The sequence below is a fragment of the Heliangelus exortis genome, chromosome 2 (assembly GCF_036169615.1).
Source record: "Heliangelus exortis chromosome 2, bHelExo1.hap1, whole genome shotgun sequence".
NCBI lineage: Eukaryota > Metazoa > Chordata > Aves > Apodiformes > Trochilidae > Heliangelus > Heliangelus exortis.
The window spans coordinates 43562400-43576387 of record NC_092423.1 but is presented as its reverse complement, the minus strand read 5'-3'; the positions used below and the strand labels follow the sequence as shown (position 1 = coordinate 43576387).

General features: G+C 36.9%; 1 protein-coding gene across 8 annotated transcripts in view; it reads right to left on the bottom strand.

The window, feature by feature from the left end:
• NEK11 (NIMA related kinase 11) overlaps window positions 1-13988 on the bottom strand; it is an 84898-nt gene that overhangs the window by 48129 nt on the left and 22781 nt on the right. For 7 of the 8 annotated variants that reach the window (XM_071735814.1, XM_071735817.1, XM_071735813.1 and 4 more), the window contains 5 exons: window positions 9491-9555; window positions 8851-8977; window positions 1506-1655; window positions 1346-1424; window positions 750-835 (listed from right to left, as the gene is read on the bottom strand). In XM_071735814.1, coding sequence (XP_071591915.1) covers window positions 750-835; window positions 1346-1424; window positions 1506-1655; window positions 8851-8977; window positions 9491-9555 — 507 coding nt within the window. Of the gene's footprint in view, window positions 1-749; window positions 836-1345; window positions 1425-1505; window positions 1656-8850; window positions 8978-9490; window positions 9556-9679; window positions 9840-13988 lie in introns of those variants that run through there. The other variant, XM_071735819.1, reaches the window with a different exon arrangement.

The window sequence follows — 13988 nt, the reverse complement described above, 5'->3', positions numbered from 1 at the left end:
TTCCAAGAGCAGAGGTCAAAAAAAAAAAAAAAAAAAAAAAAAGGGAAAGGCCTATTGCCCCAGAGGCACTGGTACTTCTGGTTTGGACCATGGGCTTCTTTTATTGCTGTAACCAAATAATTTGAAAGAAATTTCAGATGTCTGTTGAAGTCTTGACAGTTATTTACAGGAAAAATGAAGCAGGGATACCCATTGCACCCACACAGGATCGCAGACTCCTGATTTTGAGTGGGATAATTTGTGACAGAGCAAAACCGTGTGCAGAAAACCCAGGGACAGGAAACAAAGGGGAGGGCAAGGTTCCATCAAAACAAATAATTAATAAATGTTTATATATATCTATTAATTACTTTAAATATATTCAGTGCCTAAATGAGAGATCAGGTGTGAAGGCACTCCTTATGTAAAAAACAAGAAACACTGCTAGCCTTAATTTCTCACAATAGTTACAAGATATATAAAATAGCATCCTACAGATATATTAGCTGAATTTATGAAACATAGCTTTCACATTCAGTAATTTGTAGGTATACAAACAACAGCAATATAATTTTTTGTGACATAGTTAAAAGGATGTTCTGAAACTTCAAAATGTAAAGACAGTGGTCTCAATATACATACTAATTGGTACTAAACTAACATGCATATACTACACGTGCATACACATTTACACAGTTATATTATAATAAAAATATTTGATCTGTAAATCCTTTTTTCCCCATAAATTTTATACACTTAAATATACTTACACAGCATCAAAAATAGGAGCAGCTTCTTTCTGCACGTTAAGTGGCTTGTCTTTCACAGTAATGTTTGTGAACTCATACCGTATATTCTTCAAGGAAATAAAATATGTGTTAATATAAGTATTAACACTTGAGGATAAAGTAATCAAAATTCTTCAGCTAGAACCCAATACAGTCCTAATGTAAAAACTGAGTGAGAAGTTCCCTTCCCCCCCTTCTTAGAAAGCCAAATAATATACACATTGAAGCAGGGACCAAAAGAGAAAGTTGCAGTGCTTTTCATTAAAAATATGACCACCCAGAACAGTCTACCCAGGCCCAAATGATCTGCACTTTTTACAGAGAATGCACACTCTTCTTATTGCTCATAACACCTAAAGTGGATACATTCAGCATGTAAAGTGACAATGGCTTCATTTCTCACTGTCTCACTGTCTCAGCCATATTTGTAATACAGCTCTGAAAGTCCCCTAGATAAGTATTCCCATGGAGTGCTATTTAATTATTATTTTCTCAACACATTTCCTCTGTCTCCACTCTGTTTTTGCAAAATACATACTCAAACAGCAAGTGTGCAGCTATCACTTTTTCTTATATACCTTTAGTTCTTCCTCAATATAAGGGATTTTTAGGATCTCTGCTGCTGCTGGTCTCAATGAAGGATTCTTATTTAACATGCTGAAACATTAAACACCGGAATCATAATTAAGAATTTTTCCAAATTAACTTAAAAACCTGCTAAACAAGGAAATTACCTACCTGCACAGTACAGCATTCAGTTTGCTTGGGTATCTGTCAGGAAGACAAGGTGTATCTCCTTCTACGATTTTTAACACAACAGACAAAAAGTTGTGGCCAGTAAATGCATGGCTCATACAGCACATCTCATATAAAATGCATCCCAGGGACCTTGAAGAATAAAATAATAGGAAAAGTATGAAAAATATTTTTGAAAGTAGCATGCACAGTGACATTACAGTAAGCAAAATCACAACTGTATACCCTTTTCTCCAGGGAATATTTCATTATCATCCTTTTAATCTGAAATATTTTTATTCTGACCACAAATGAGTAACTTTACAAACACGAGAAACACAAACTTAGATTTTTCCCCAAAATACACGTATTTATTTTTATAAATATGTAGAAATAGAGACTCTGCTATGTGAACCACCTTAAGGGTTACTCAGTAAATTGAGAATTAGGTTTTTTAATTAGTGACTGATCTAGAAAATATTTTAGTAGTGTTTGGACATAAGCTAGTTTACATTGGTTTTACAACTTAATTTCTTACAAAAACTGAGACTGAGATACAAGTTCAAATTAAATAATGCCCATTTCAAATTTCTCTTCTGATGAGATTTCACTCATTTGGCCACATACTAAAAATAGATTATGAAACATTTCTGTACTCCAATAAATAATTATTTTTTTTTTTTTAATGAGAGCATAATATCGCGACATCTAAAACTAAATTTCCTCGAAATTCTATTTGGAGAAGAAGGGGAGAAATCTGAACATGTAAGTTCGGAGATAGAGCTAAGAACCAGAGTCAATTTTAAGTAATCAAACACCAGAGGGAATGATTAGAAACAATTTTAAATGGGCCTCTGGTTTATCATCACCTTATTTACCAGGCTTCTATTCACCAGTCCAAAAGGAGATCAGAAAAACCACCAAGCTGAATATTTTAATATAAACACTCTCAAAATAACTTACATAATGACTATTCATAACAGTTTGCACTTCATCTGGGTTCTGCCTAACACTTTTTTTTTTTTTTAAATAGGGCTGTTGAGCTTTCCAGGCTTTCAAGGATGCTGAGCCTGTTTACAGTCCTCCAGTTTACAGTCAGGAGACCTGAGACACTAATAAGTGACCTGGTCAAGGTCATAGAAAATTCTGGTGAGAACCAGCTACAGAACCAGACTCATCTGAGTAACCAAGTCAAATACCAGAGCAACTTTACTATTAATGTAATATTTGATTGTGGTATTTAAAATTTACAGAGGCAGCATGAAAATAAAGCCTCTGATGATAAGTTAGAAGTAAGTATAGGTGAATGGCTTGATGACAAAGGTATAAACACTATCTTTGAAAGCAATTAATGATTAAAGTTTTAATTACTTATTTTGGTTAAAGAAGAAGAATTCATTTAGTCTGGCTGGTCATAGAACAAGAGAAAATAATTTTAAAGCTGAAACCCGGGCTCTGCACTGTAAATGAGGAAGAGAGAATGAAAAAATGAGAGAGAATAGGAGGGCTTGCTCAGTGCAACTTTTCAAGCAGCATGTGAAAATAATTAGCAGAACATTTTTGCTAACAACTGCATAAAGACCAGCTACTGAGGTACATAAGTAATTGCCTATTTTTTTTAAGATTTAGCTGTCAACCAGCTTTCAAACTTCCAGAATCAGTAAACAGCAACACACGGATGATGATCTATATTTATGAAGCATGTTCAAACTCTGGCATCTGGAAGCATCAAACAAAAATGGAAACCAGTCAGAGGGAAGAAAAAAAGAAAGGAAAATCCCAACTTGACAGACTGCACAATAACTGTGGTTTGGTGTTTTTTTTTCATAATTAATCTGTTTTGGAGGCTGCTTGATTCTGACAGATAGAAATTGCTTAATGAGCCATTAGGAACACAGGATTTGCCACATCAGGGAAGCCCATTTGTTCATCTAGTGTAGTACTTTGACTACACCTGAGGCTTTGGAGACAGATGAAAAGAATACCCGGGACATTCTGCTGCAGCCAGGACCACTGCTGAACAGGCTACCTAGGGAAAACCCCATCTGTCCCATCAAAAAACAAACAAACAAACAAAAAAAGCCCACAAAACCAAAAACAAAACAAAAACCAAACAAAAAACACAAAAAAACCCAAAACAAAAACCAAAATAAAAACAAAACAAAACAAAACAAAAAAAACAAAAAACACAGAAGAAAAATGAGAGAAAAAAACCCCAAGGTTTTAACTGCGGGATAAAATTCTTTGCAATAAATAACTACCTCCTAAACTGAGAAATGCTGCCCTAGATTCCAGAGCCAGGCTACTTCTTCCCAAGAAGACAGGTGGGGGTTGGTCTCTTTTCCCAGGCAACTCTCAGCAAGACAAGAGGGTACGGTCTCAAGTTGTGCCAGGGGAGGTTTAGGTTGGACATTAGAAAGAATTTCATTACTTAGAGGGTGATCAAGCATTGGAATGGTCTGCCCTGGGAAGTGGTGGATTCTCCATCCCTGGAGATATTTAAAAAGAGACTGGATGTGGCACTCAGTGCCATGGTCTGGTAACTGCAGCGGGAGTAGATCAAGGGTTGGACTTGATGATCTCTGAGGTCCCTTCCAACCCAGCCAGTTCTATGATTCTATGATTCTATGATTCTATGAAGAGAGCTGCTGAGCTGCAATCACCTGAGTGTGTTACTGCGAAACTTTTGCATCAAGACTGCACTTCTCAGTTGCATTTCAACAGCTCTGATCTAAGCATCTTGTAAGGAGCATAATGAGCAAGAGAAAATTGCTTCATGATGCCCATAAGCAATCTGTACATGAACCAAATTTATAATCTTATCTTGTGTAACTTGCCACTGTCGTAAATTCTAAAATGGTCATTAAACTACCCAGCCAGTGCATTTAGTTTCATGGCTATTTCATGGCTCCCTATATTCATTAACAGGTTTGACAAAGATCCTAAAGAGCACTTAATTTCAGCAAAATTGATGTAGGATCGTTTCACATTGAAGCTACTTCTGCTCAGTTACATCATAAAACAGTAACTGAAGTCTGCACAGGCTTCAGTGTACTCTCTACAGTATCAACCTGACAGACCTCTCACTTCACCCTCTCAGGAGAAACCACCCTGAGGGTTTTGGTACTAATTGTTTACATGTAAGCATTGCTGTCCTTTTAGCATCATCTGATCTTTTGTAGATCTTTCCAAACTACGTTATCATTCTTCAAAGGCTCTAAGATCCAAGTTAGCTTTTAAATTAAAGACCAAAAGACAGATAACATAAATCCATATAACTTTGTGGCTTATATCTGTCAGTCTGATCATACCAGAAGGTCTTAAGAATTTGTTGACTCCAGAATTTATGAGGAATATGTGTACGTGTACATACATACCACCACAACACTCTCAGCCACTACTTTTCAGGTCTTCACTGATTTTACTGCTATTTTTGGTAACTATTCTACATAGAAGTTGGCAATAAAAAAAAATAAATTAATTTCTTAATTGTTAATAACTTGGGGCAAAGCACAGTGAAGCAAGCACAATTAAAACAAAAGTCCCAGGATCTGTGGTGTAGACACCCCAGTTTACCCAAACCCTATGGACAACCACCTGCCAAATATGACAGTTCTTGATGGAAGACAGAGTGCAATGGATTTACATGTGACTGTGACATTGCTTTTGCATCTCACAGTTAGAAAACCTGAAAAAAACTACAGGCTAAGTACTAGTGACAGGCAAATCTTGGTATCATTATTCAGTGCTGAACAGGAAGATAATTCCTGCTGGAATAGAAAGGAGTGATCTTCATCCCCAATTTGAAAAAAAGCAAGGCCTAAACACATTGGAAGCCCTTGTGCCAAAAGGGCTTGGGATGGACTGATGATTTTTAGTCAGTACATGGACTGAAATAAAAGCAGATTAAAATTGTTACTTTGGTGGTAGACTTTCATGCAATCCTGCTGGATCTCTAATTAATTTCTTAGTAACATGGCTGATGGGACTCTATCTGCATTTGCTGGTGCTGCCATGTTTCTTCAGCAGTCTTAGCTGGATGACATTGATGCAATCCGCATAGATTCTGACCCACTATTTCCTACCAAAATATTTTTAACCCCTCCCCCCCAAATAACAACCACACACACACACACACACACACGTGGCTTTTAAAGCAAAAGAACTAATAAGCTAAATCAGCCTAAGGCCAAAGGAACTAATACATACAAAGCAAATGAGGTTCAACACAGTGGATGAGTCCTACTTCTAGAGACCCTGTAGTACAGAGATGATCAGGCACTTCCCAAGGAAAGAGTGTGTCACTGGGACATGAAGTTAAGTTAAACAAGACATTTGGAGGCTTTGTCAGCCACAGAATTTTGATGAAACTTTTGCCTGGAAGGGTTTGTAAAGAACCTGGCTGCTTCTCTGCCTGATTCAGACCAGAAACACAAACTTTGGTCTCTCACACCACCAGGGACCATCTTAGCCACAAGGTTACGGGCTATTTCACATGGTTCCCTCTACATTATGTTTTCTACAAATTATAAAACACTCACTGTCACAAAGAAGCAGACTGCCACCTTTCTTAACCCCAAGAAATGTCTTAAAATACAGTCTTGAGTTTGCTTGACACATGAATGCAGAGCCATATGGCTGGTGGTGTGGGAACACTGGTAAACCCCGACCACCAACTTGGGTCCCACCACAGGGTTCACCAGTACCCTGGCAGAGCAGTGCCTTTGGGTCAAAGTGAGCCCCAGATGCCAAACGTACACAGGCACCTCTCTGGCTAAGCCCCAACCCATCCTGACCCCTCAAACCAGCCAGTGTCTGAGCTCAGCTGCCACCTTGCTGTGGGGAAGCACCGAAGGGCAGGGGGGCTGGTTAACTGCTGCTAAGCTTTCCTTGCCTGGAAAGGAGGAAAGCACAGACTGTGCCACCTGCAGGCTGCATCATCACCTACTGCCTGGTCAGTCCAGGCTCAGGGATGGTAAGGAAGATGTGTGTGCCGATTTGCCTCCTGTGAACTAAGATTTGGCATAAAACATGGAACAGCAAATAACTCCAGCCCTGACATTTTAACTGAGGACAAACAAGAACCCCACTACTTCTCTGAGCCTAACTGCAGAACCACTTCTGTGTGTAAAACTGAAAACATGAAGCTTTTACATAGTTGACCTTGGGTTATAAATTAAGATACTTCTTGCACCAGCTGCTGCACTGTGAATGTTCAAGGCAGTTTTAAAGAGCCAGTTGCAGAACATTTCTGTGAACCTGAAAAGCACTTAGAGCACACCATTAACACAGTACAAATTAAGGTACTTCCAAGGAACAATGCTGAACTGGATTGAACAGCGAGAGAACCGTGATAATTTAAGTGAGATAGCAGCAACTGCCTTTCATACAAAATATTTTGTTTTCTTCCATTAACATGTGAACACTTGTAATCCTGTATATTTTTTGTGTGCATAATATTTTGCATCCTGCTAGAGACCAGGACAAGTCTGAAGAGAGAATGTCACTTCGGGTAGGCACAAAAGACTTAGGCAACCTCTTCATGGGCAACCGAACTTTCTGCAAAGTGGCACAAGGATTTCACCTCACCTGGAGCCTCCAGGGTGGGCTCTCTTGGGTGCTCAGGGACCTCTTATCTTATGTCCCCTGATAAATGGGGCAAACACAAACAAAAAACCAAACAGAAACATTATTAAAAGATTACATGATGAGATGAAATGACAAAAGTATCAATGAAACATGAGTCTCAGTAGTTGACAGCTCCTAAACAAAAGAGTTTCTTGGATCAGAAATAGAAGGGGTTTGTGGGATGAAGGTCTAGTGAGTCAGGGCAAACCTCCTCCTGCAGGGAGGGACAAGAAGCTCCTACTGCAGGCAATTCCATCCTCAGATGAACACTTTTGGTACTGCTTTGGAAAGATAAGAAAATGTATAAATCATAGCAGAAAGCTCATAGTAAGTGAGCTGGCTGGGGGGCAAGTTTTCTTTTTTCCCTGCTATTTTGTAAATTTAAAAGGGCAATCAACACATTATGTATAAAATATTGGACTAAATTCTGCTTTCATTTAATGTACAACTTCAATTATTTATATGGATTGATAAATGTTACCACGAATAGAACTTATACAGGCATTTTATATTACTTTTCAACTGCAATAAAATAAATTCTTCTTTATGCTACAAGAGCAAAAAAGGCAGGTTTCCCTGTCTGTTCACTAGTTTTGACATTTTTGAAATCTTCTCTCAATATATTTTATTGACTACATGCATTAACTTATATTTGTTTTGATACAGATGAACACAAGAGAATCTGACAGCAAATCCATCTCAGTTCAGCTGTAGACTGTGAAATGAGATTCCTGACACATCCATTGACTGGATTGATTGAGTAAACAAACTATATTCCAGTGGCCAAATTTTTTATGAAGAAAATTTTGCAATTTGAAATATTCATAAAAAAGGAACTTTCAGATATGCATACATACAGAAAAAAGAACCCACCTCTTAGGAGAAAAAACAAAGCCTATTTTGTATAAAAAATACTACAATAGAATTTAAAAAGACAGTAGTTTTCACTTTCATCTTAATAGAAAAAATGCTTTAGAGCATACATATAAGCAACTCAGATGTTTTCCCCATTCCAAAAAAACCCTTAATTCATCTTAGCTTGCAAAAAACCCTTCACACCTAAAGTTTTCCTCAAGTCTTTCAACATATCTCATCTTCTCAGCTTTATTCTTCAGTCATCACCTCAGAAGTCTTGATCTCAAAAATTTGTGCCACCTAAGTGCAGAACTGCTGCTTTTCTTTCTAGGTTTTGAGCCTTTCTAAAACAAAGTGTGGTTTTGCTTCTCAGTTATTCTCATTTTCAGCTCCCCTTCCAATGACCTCCTTCCTTTTCACATCTGCCAATGTCTTTCAGTTCAATTCTTAAGAAGGTCCTTCTGCTTCCACTCAGCCAGGAACCACTACATCTTCACCCACTTGGAAGCTTCACAGAAAGTTGCTTCTTTCCATTTATCTGTCTCAATATGAGTAAGAAAAAAATTTCCTGCTTTGTAGTACAATCTGAACTTGGTCTATAATCATCCCGTGTAATGGCAGAGACTGGACCTGAATCTTATTCTCCTTTGAAATCCCAGATAACCTATAATAATAGCAAACTACATGCTTCTTAACACAGAGTAAACCTTCAAATGGCAACATAAGATACAATTGCCATGTTACAGTTTTAGTAATGTGAGTGCCCCATTGAGAGACCCATTAAAAAAAAATTGCTAAATAACATTAAGTGCTGATCTAGAAAATAAATGCCTAATCCAACTGACATAGCCCGCTGACTACTCACCAAATATCAGATTTTGTATTATATCCCTGGTGTTTCAGTGCTTCTGGACTCATGTAGTATGGTGTCCCAGTAAATGTAGTTGCCAGGTCACACGAACCCATCAGCAGTCGAGAAACTCCAAAGTCCCCTAAAAGTGACAGCAGAAACAATGATTCATTCATATAAATCTCTATCCATTCATATAAATTACTTTTGTGATTGTTAGACTTGATACAATGATGGTACATAAAAAAAAAACATTTTTTTTTAAATATGAAAAAAGAAATTTTTCTGTAATTATGATTAAAAAACAATGTTCTGTAAATACAACAACCACAAAATCCTAGAACCATGGAGTCTTGTAGCTTTGCAAAGGCCTTACAAGGTCGTTTGACTCAAACCCATGGCTCAAAGCAAGGTCAACTTCCCTGAGCTCCTTGCTCAGGTCCAGGTGCAGATTGAGCCATGCTTGGACCACCCTCAAGGCTGAAGATGTCACTGCCTCTCCAAGCCCTTGTTCCTGTGACTGACTGTCAAGTAAATGTATTACCATAAATAAAAATTTTATCTCAAACATGACTTTATTTAAATCTCCTTACTGGCAAAATGTATCCTGGACAGTTATACTAAAATATATCTTTAAAATGTATGGAAATCTCACCAATTTTAAGAAGATTATTTTTCACAAATATATTCTTGGCTTTCAAATCTCTGTGGAGTATCCGCCTAGAATATAAAAAGAAATTCAACCTCATCCAACCTGAAGCATTCCCAGTCACATATCAAATATCCCAAGCATTTATCTTCACAACTTATTAGGCAGGCCAGCCCACCACTACTGCAATCTAACCTTGTAAGTGACAGTGCACAGATGATGGCATTAAGGAGCTTCACACAAACACAGAAGTGCATTCAGAGACACCCACATGAAGGATGAGAGCCCAAGCAGCCAGGATAATAAAAATGCACCCAGGGATCCCAGGGTGAGAATACAAGTATAGGCTGTAACATGAGCTGCAGAAAGAGAAAGGCAAGACTTCTGATTTGGCTTTACTCAAAAGCATTATATATTATTTTCTGCTAGGAGAATGAGGTGTTTCACAATAGAATAAGGGAAGAGGAAAACAGCAGTAAGAGATTCTTAAAGCTCAGGGAACTCTCCTTTGGAGAAAATTATTACTTGAAATACAAATATGTATATAGGCAAGGCTACTAGTTCGACGTTTCACAGTAATGGTTTAGAAGATAAAAGAGTTTCAGAAAGACAGAGATCATAAGAAAAAGACCAACTAGCTTTTACAGACTTATTTGTCCATCAAAGACTGAAACAATATCAGAAGCTACACACACACCATGTGGGGACAAAAAGCATCTACTCACTTTCTTGGCATTTTAATATGTGAAAATAATTCTCTTGCCCCTTAGGAAAATAAAGTATCTCTATAGTACACAAAACATGTTCTCTATTAAGTAGTGTTAATTACACTTCCAAAAGGTTTTCCTACAACCCCAACTAAACTAGCACTCATTCACTTTTACATAGCCTGATAACAGACAGTGTTGGTTATCAGCTGTGCTCAGGAGGAGGCTGGAAGAGCAGTGGGTACATACTGGCTACAGAAATTGCATTTCCTGATATATATGCAGCAGTCATTCAGCCATTTAGAACAGGTGAAGAAAGACACTCTAAGATTCTTGATATGTGGGCAGGAAAAACAAATATAGTAGCTGATCAAATTTTTCTTGAGAAATTCTCAAGTATTATGTCAAATTTTATCAAATTATTAAACTCTTATGCATGAGATTTCCAAAGTAGTTTCCATATTAAGACTAGAAAATACATATTCTACAGCACAACTGAAGTAAGCAATTTAGTCCACAAATAATTTGAAAATAATTTTTTCAAGATAACAAATGATTAAATTCTATATTTCTGTTTTCACAGGATGCAAAGAAGGAAGTTCTTCATGCTTCCTATGACAATCTTTCCAGTTTTTGACCTTACAGAGAAAGGTTTGCACACTTGAAAAAATTAAGTTTTATTTAGCATGCCTCCACTGATGTTTATATATAATTTGTTCTCTACTTGGCAACTCTCTTGAGCAATACATGTATACTCATCATATATTAAACCAGTAAGGAAATTAAGCTAAGATGACATTCATTATTATTTCATAAGCCTATAGTTACGCATAGTTTTGTATAAATCTTGTTTTGTTAATTTAGATTAAAAAAATATTTTCTTACTATTCACCACACAGAGTCCCTAAAAAATTTTACTTCACTGAGATTTATCTTGCACATTGTTGCTGAGTATTGATGGGTTTTAACCTTTTAGTAAGGTAGTAATTTGTAAAAATATAACCACAGACTCTTTGAACCTAAAATTTTCCTAAACATCTGTGATTTGAGTAACAGGTTCTTGAAGTATATAAACTATACAGAAAGCTTTCTGTAGCATATTATTTGAAAAGGAGATGAAGAGGTGTTTGTGTCACGTTAGTTTGAATCAGAATGTAATGCCACTATAAGCTTGCAACATATTGATGGAATTATTATGCACACCAATAGCTTTAAGATGCTTTTTTAAATATGACTAAGAAATACGTGAAGTAATTCTTTGGAACTTAATGATTATAATATCTCTTCATGCAAACCACCTTATTTTGCCAAGATATGTCAGAAAACAAACAAATTAACATCTGGATCTTTAACTGGAAAAGCTAGTTTTATTCTAGTAAGAAATAACTATTGAGCCTGCACTGCAAATCCAGTTTAAGAAAGACTGTGACTTCTTGTTGTAGCAAGGGACAGACCTATAAAGGTAAAATGAATTAACTGGGCTCCAGCAAAACATAATGTAGCTTGACAGTCATTGAAGCAGTTATTGGTATTATGGATAGAAATTAGCATTTAGGATAGCTTCAAATTCGAGCTATGAATCTACTTATATCTGTGTTCTGTATTGTACCTGCTTGCTATCTCACAATCACAAAACAAGCAGCATATAGCATTGAGCAGTGGGCAGCCTCCTTCAATAAGGCTTCCTCTGCAACATATAAGCACGTGAAGCTGAGAGAGGCTAAAGTGGTTTACTCCTGTGAAATACTCAGCAATTACTTTCTCTTTCCTCTATCTGAAGAACTAGGGGTTCTGAGTAAGTCTGGATCCTGTAGTAGGGAAGACAATATGAAATCAAGTTGAAGTACTTGGGTGAAGCCTGCTATCCTGCAGATTGAAAGTAACAGATTTGTTTGTATGTTGTTCATAAAGATGGGCAAAATGATGGATGATGCATTGGTCAGCTTTATGGAAATTGAAGTTATATGAATCAATGGCCTCATTGCCTGACTGCTGTGGGATCAGTTTTGTGCACTGATGTGTGTTGGGCTACAAGTATGCCAGAGAGACCAGATGATGGTTTAAGACCACAGAACCATGTTGCATCTCTTTTACTTCTCTATCTGGTTGTATCAGTGTCAGAGAAGGATTGAATCTATTTAATTCTACATAATTTAGCTTTCAAGTTAAAATCTTTCCAATTATGCAAAATAGCCAGTAAATAACATAAGATATTCATGTCCCCTTTGGGATTTATGAAGCGTAAGTAAAAGAAATGAATGTCTGTTCTGTATAATCGTTATTGTCACAGGAAAAGAACATCTGAGACAGAAAAAAAGTTGTGTCTTAAAATAAGTCTCCAGCATAAGAGTGCAAGAAGGACAACCAAGTAAATAGTCCATGCCTAAAGCCAGAAGTGGTCATTTTTGCTGCTCTGGAACAGTAACTCCCATCCACCATCGCTGGATTTTCTAAGAAATGGCACAATAAAATCCAACCCACAGATCAAAGAACACTTCAAGCTTTTAATTCAAGGATGAGTTTTTTGTTTGTGTTAGAACACAGTTCAAAGACCTATTTCAGGGTTTTTTTTTCCCCTATAAGTAGATAAGAAATGATTCCTCTATACATAAACAGAAGGCTATTATTATGTTTCAGTAATTCAAACCAATTCCCATAAGTAGTTTTACATTTTTTCAAGACTAACCTTTTCCATTTAAGTTATTGTTTGGCTTTAAACTATTAAGATAAAGATTAAAGTTTATAATGTGCATACAGTCAAATTATACATAATACAATAAAGGAAATACAATTAAAAATGAAACTGTCAATTCATTTGTATGTGTCAGGAGAGGCACTATTAAATAGCTATGATTCAAAGAAAGAAAACTAAATGTTGCTTGGAATATCAAATTGCTTCTTTCACTGAAGAAATAAACTAGTTTTTAGGAAATCCAGTTGTTTAATATACATGTTTACCAAACAAAGTTTATTTATAATACTGGGGGTTTTAATACTGGGGGTATAATACTGGTCTAGTGGGAGGTGTCCCTGCCCGTGCAGGGGGGTTGAAACTGGATGATCTTTAAGGTCCCTTCCATCACAAACCATTCTATGACTATGATTTGGTGTTGATACTGTAAACTCAGAGCATAATAATCTTGTCTTCTGAGGACTCATGCAGCATAGAAGACTATGAATTCTAGTTTACATTCAGCTTGAAAAAAACCAGCAATTTTCATCTCCAGATTATGGAGATGAAACCTACTCTTCAAACATAAACATCATCTCACCCAGAGCTGTATTAAAAATTTAGGCCATTATTTTAAGCAAATTAGCTCATCTCCCCAAAACGTGCAGGTGACTACAGATTAAAATCCTTAGTCTCTGATAAAACAGTCCTTGCAGCTAAGACATTCTTACTTCTAAAAGTGCAGTAGGAACAATAGTCCAAATTGTTCGGCTTGGCAGGATGAAAAATCTTGGACTTTTGGGCTATACTGCTCTTTAGAAAGGACTCTCTGTCTTGTTCATTAATGCAACATTTCAGAGCTGCCAATAGGCAAAAGGAACAGAGAGGAGACAGAAGAAAGAAGATGATGAACTTGCTCACAGTTTCTGAAAAGCTACTAGGAAAGGAGCCTGGTATTCCCATTTGCTCACTGTTCCTCCAGCTCTCAATGCAGGTGGCAGATCCTTCTGGCTGGGCCTTCTGTTCAGCATGGCTCTTTGTCTCTCTCATACCACGCTGTTACACACAAACTATTAAAGTCCCATGTACCTTGAAGGTGATGGCATCGATGACATGAGAAGGGGAC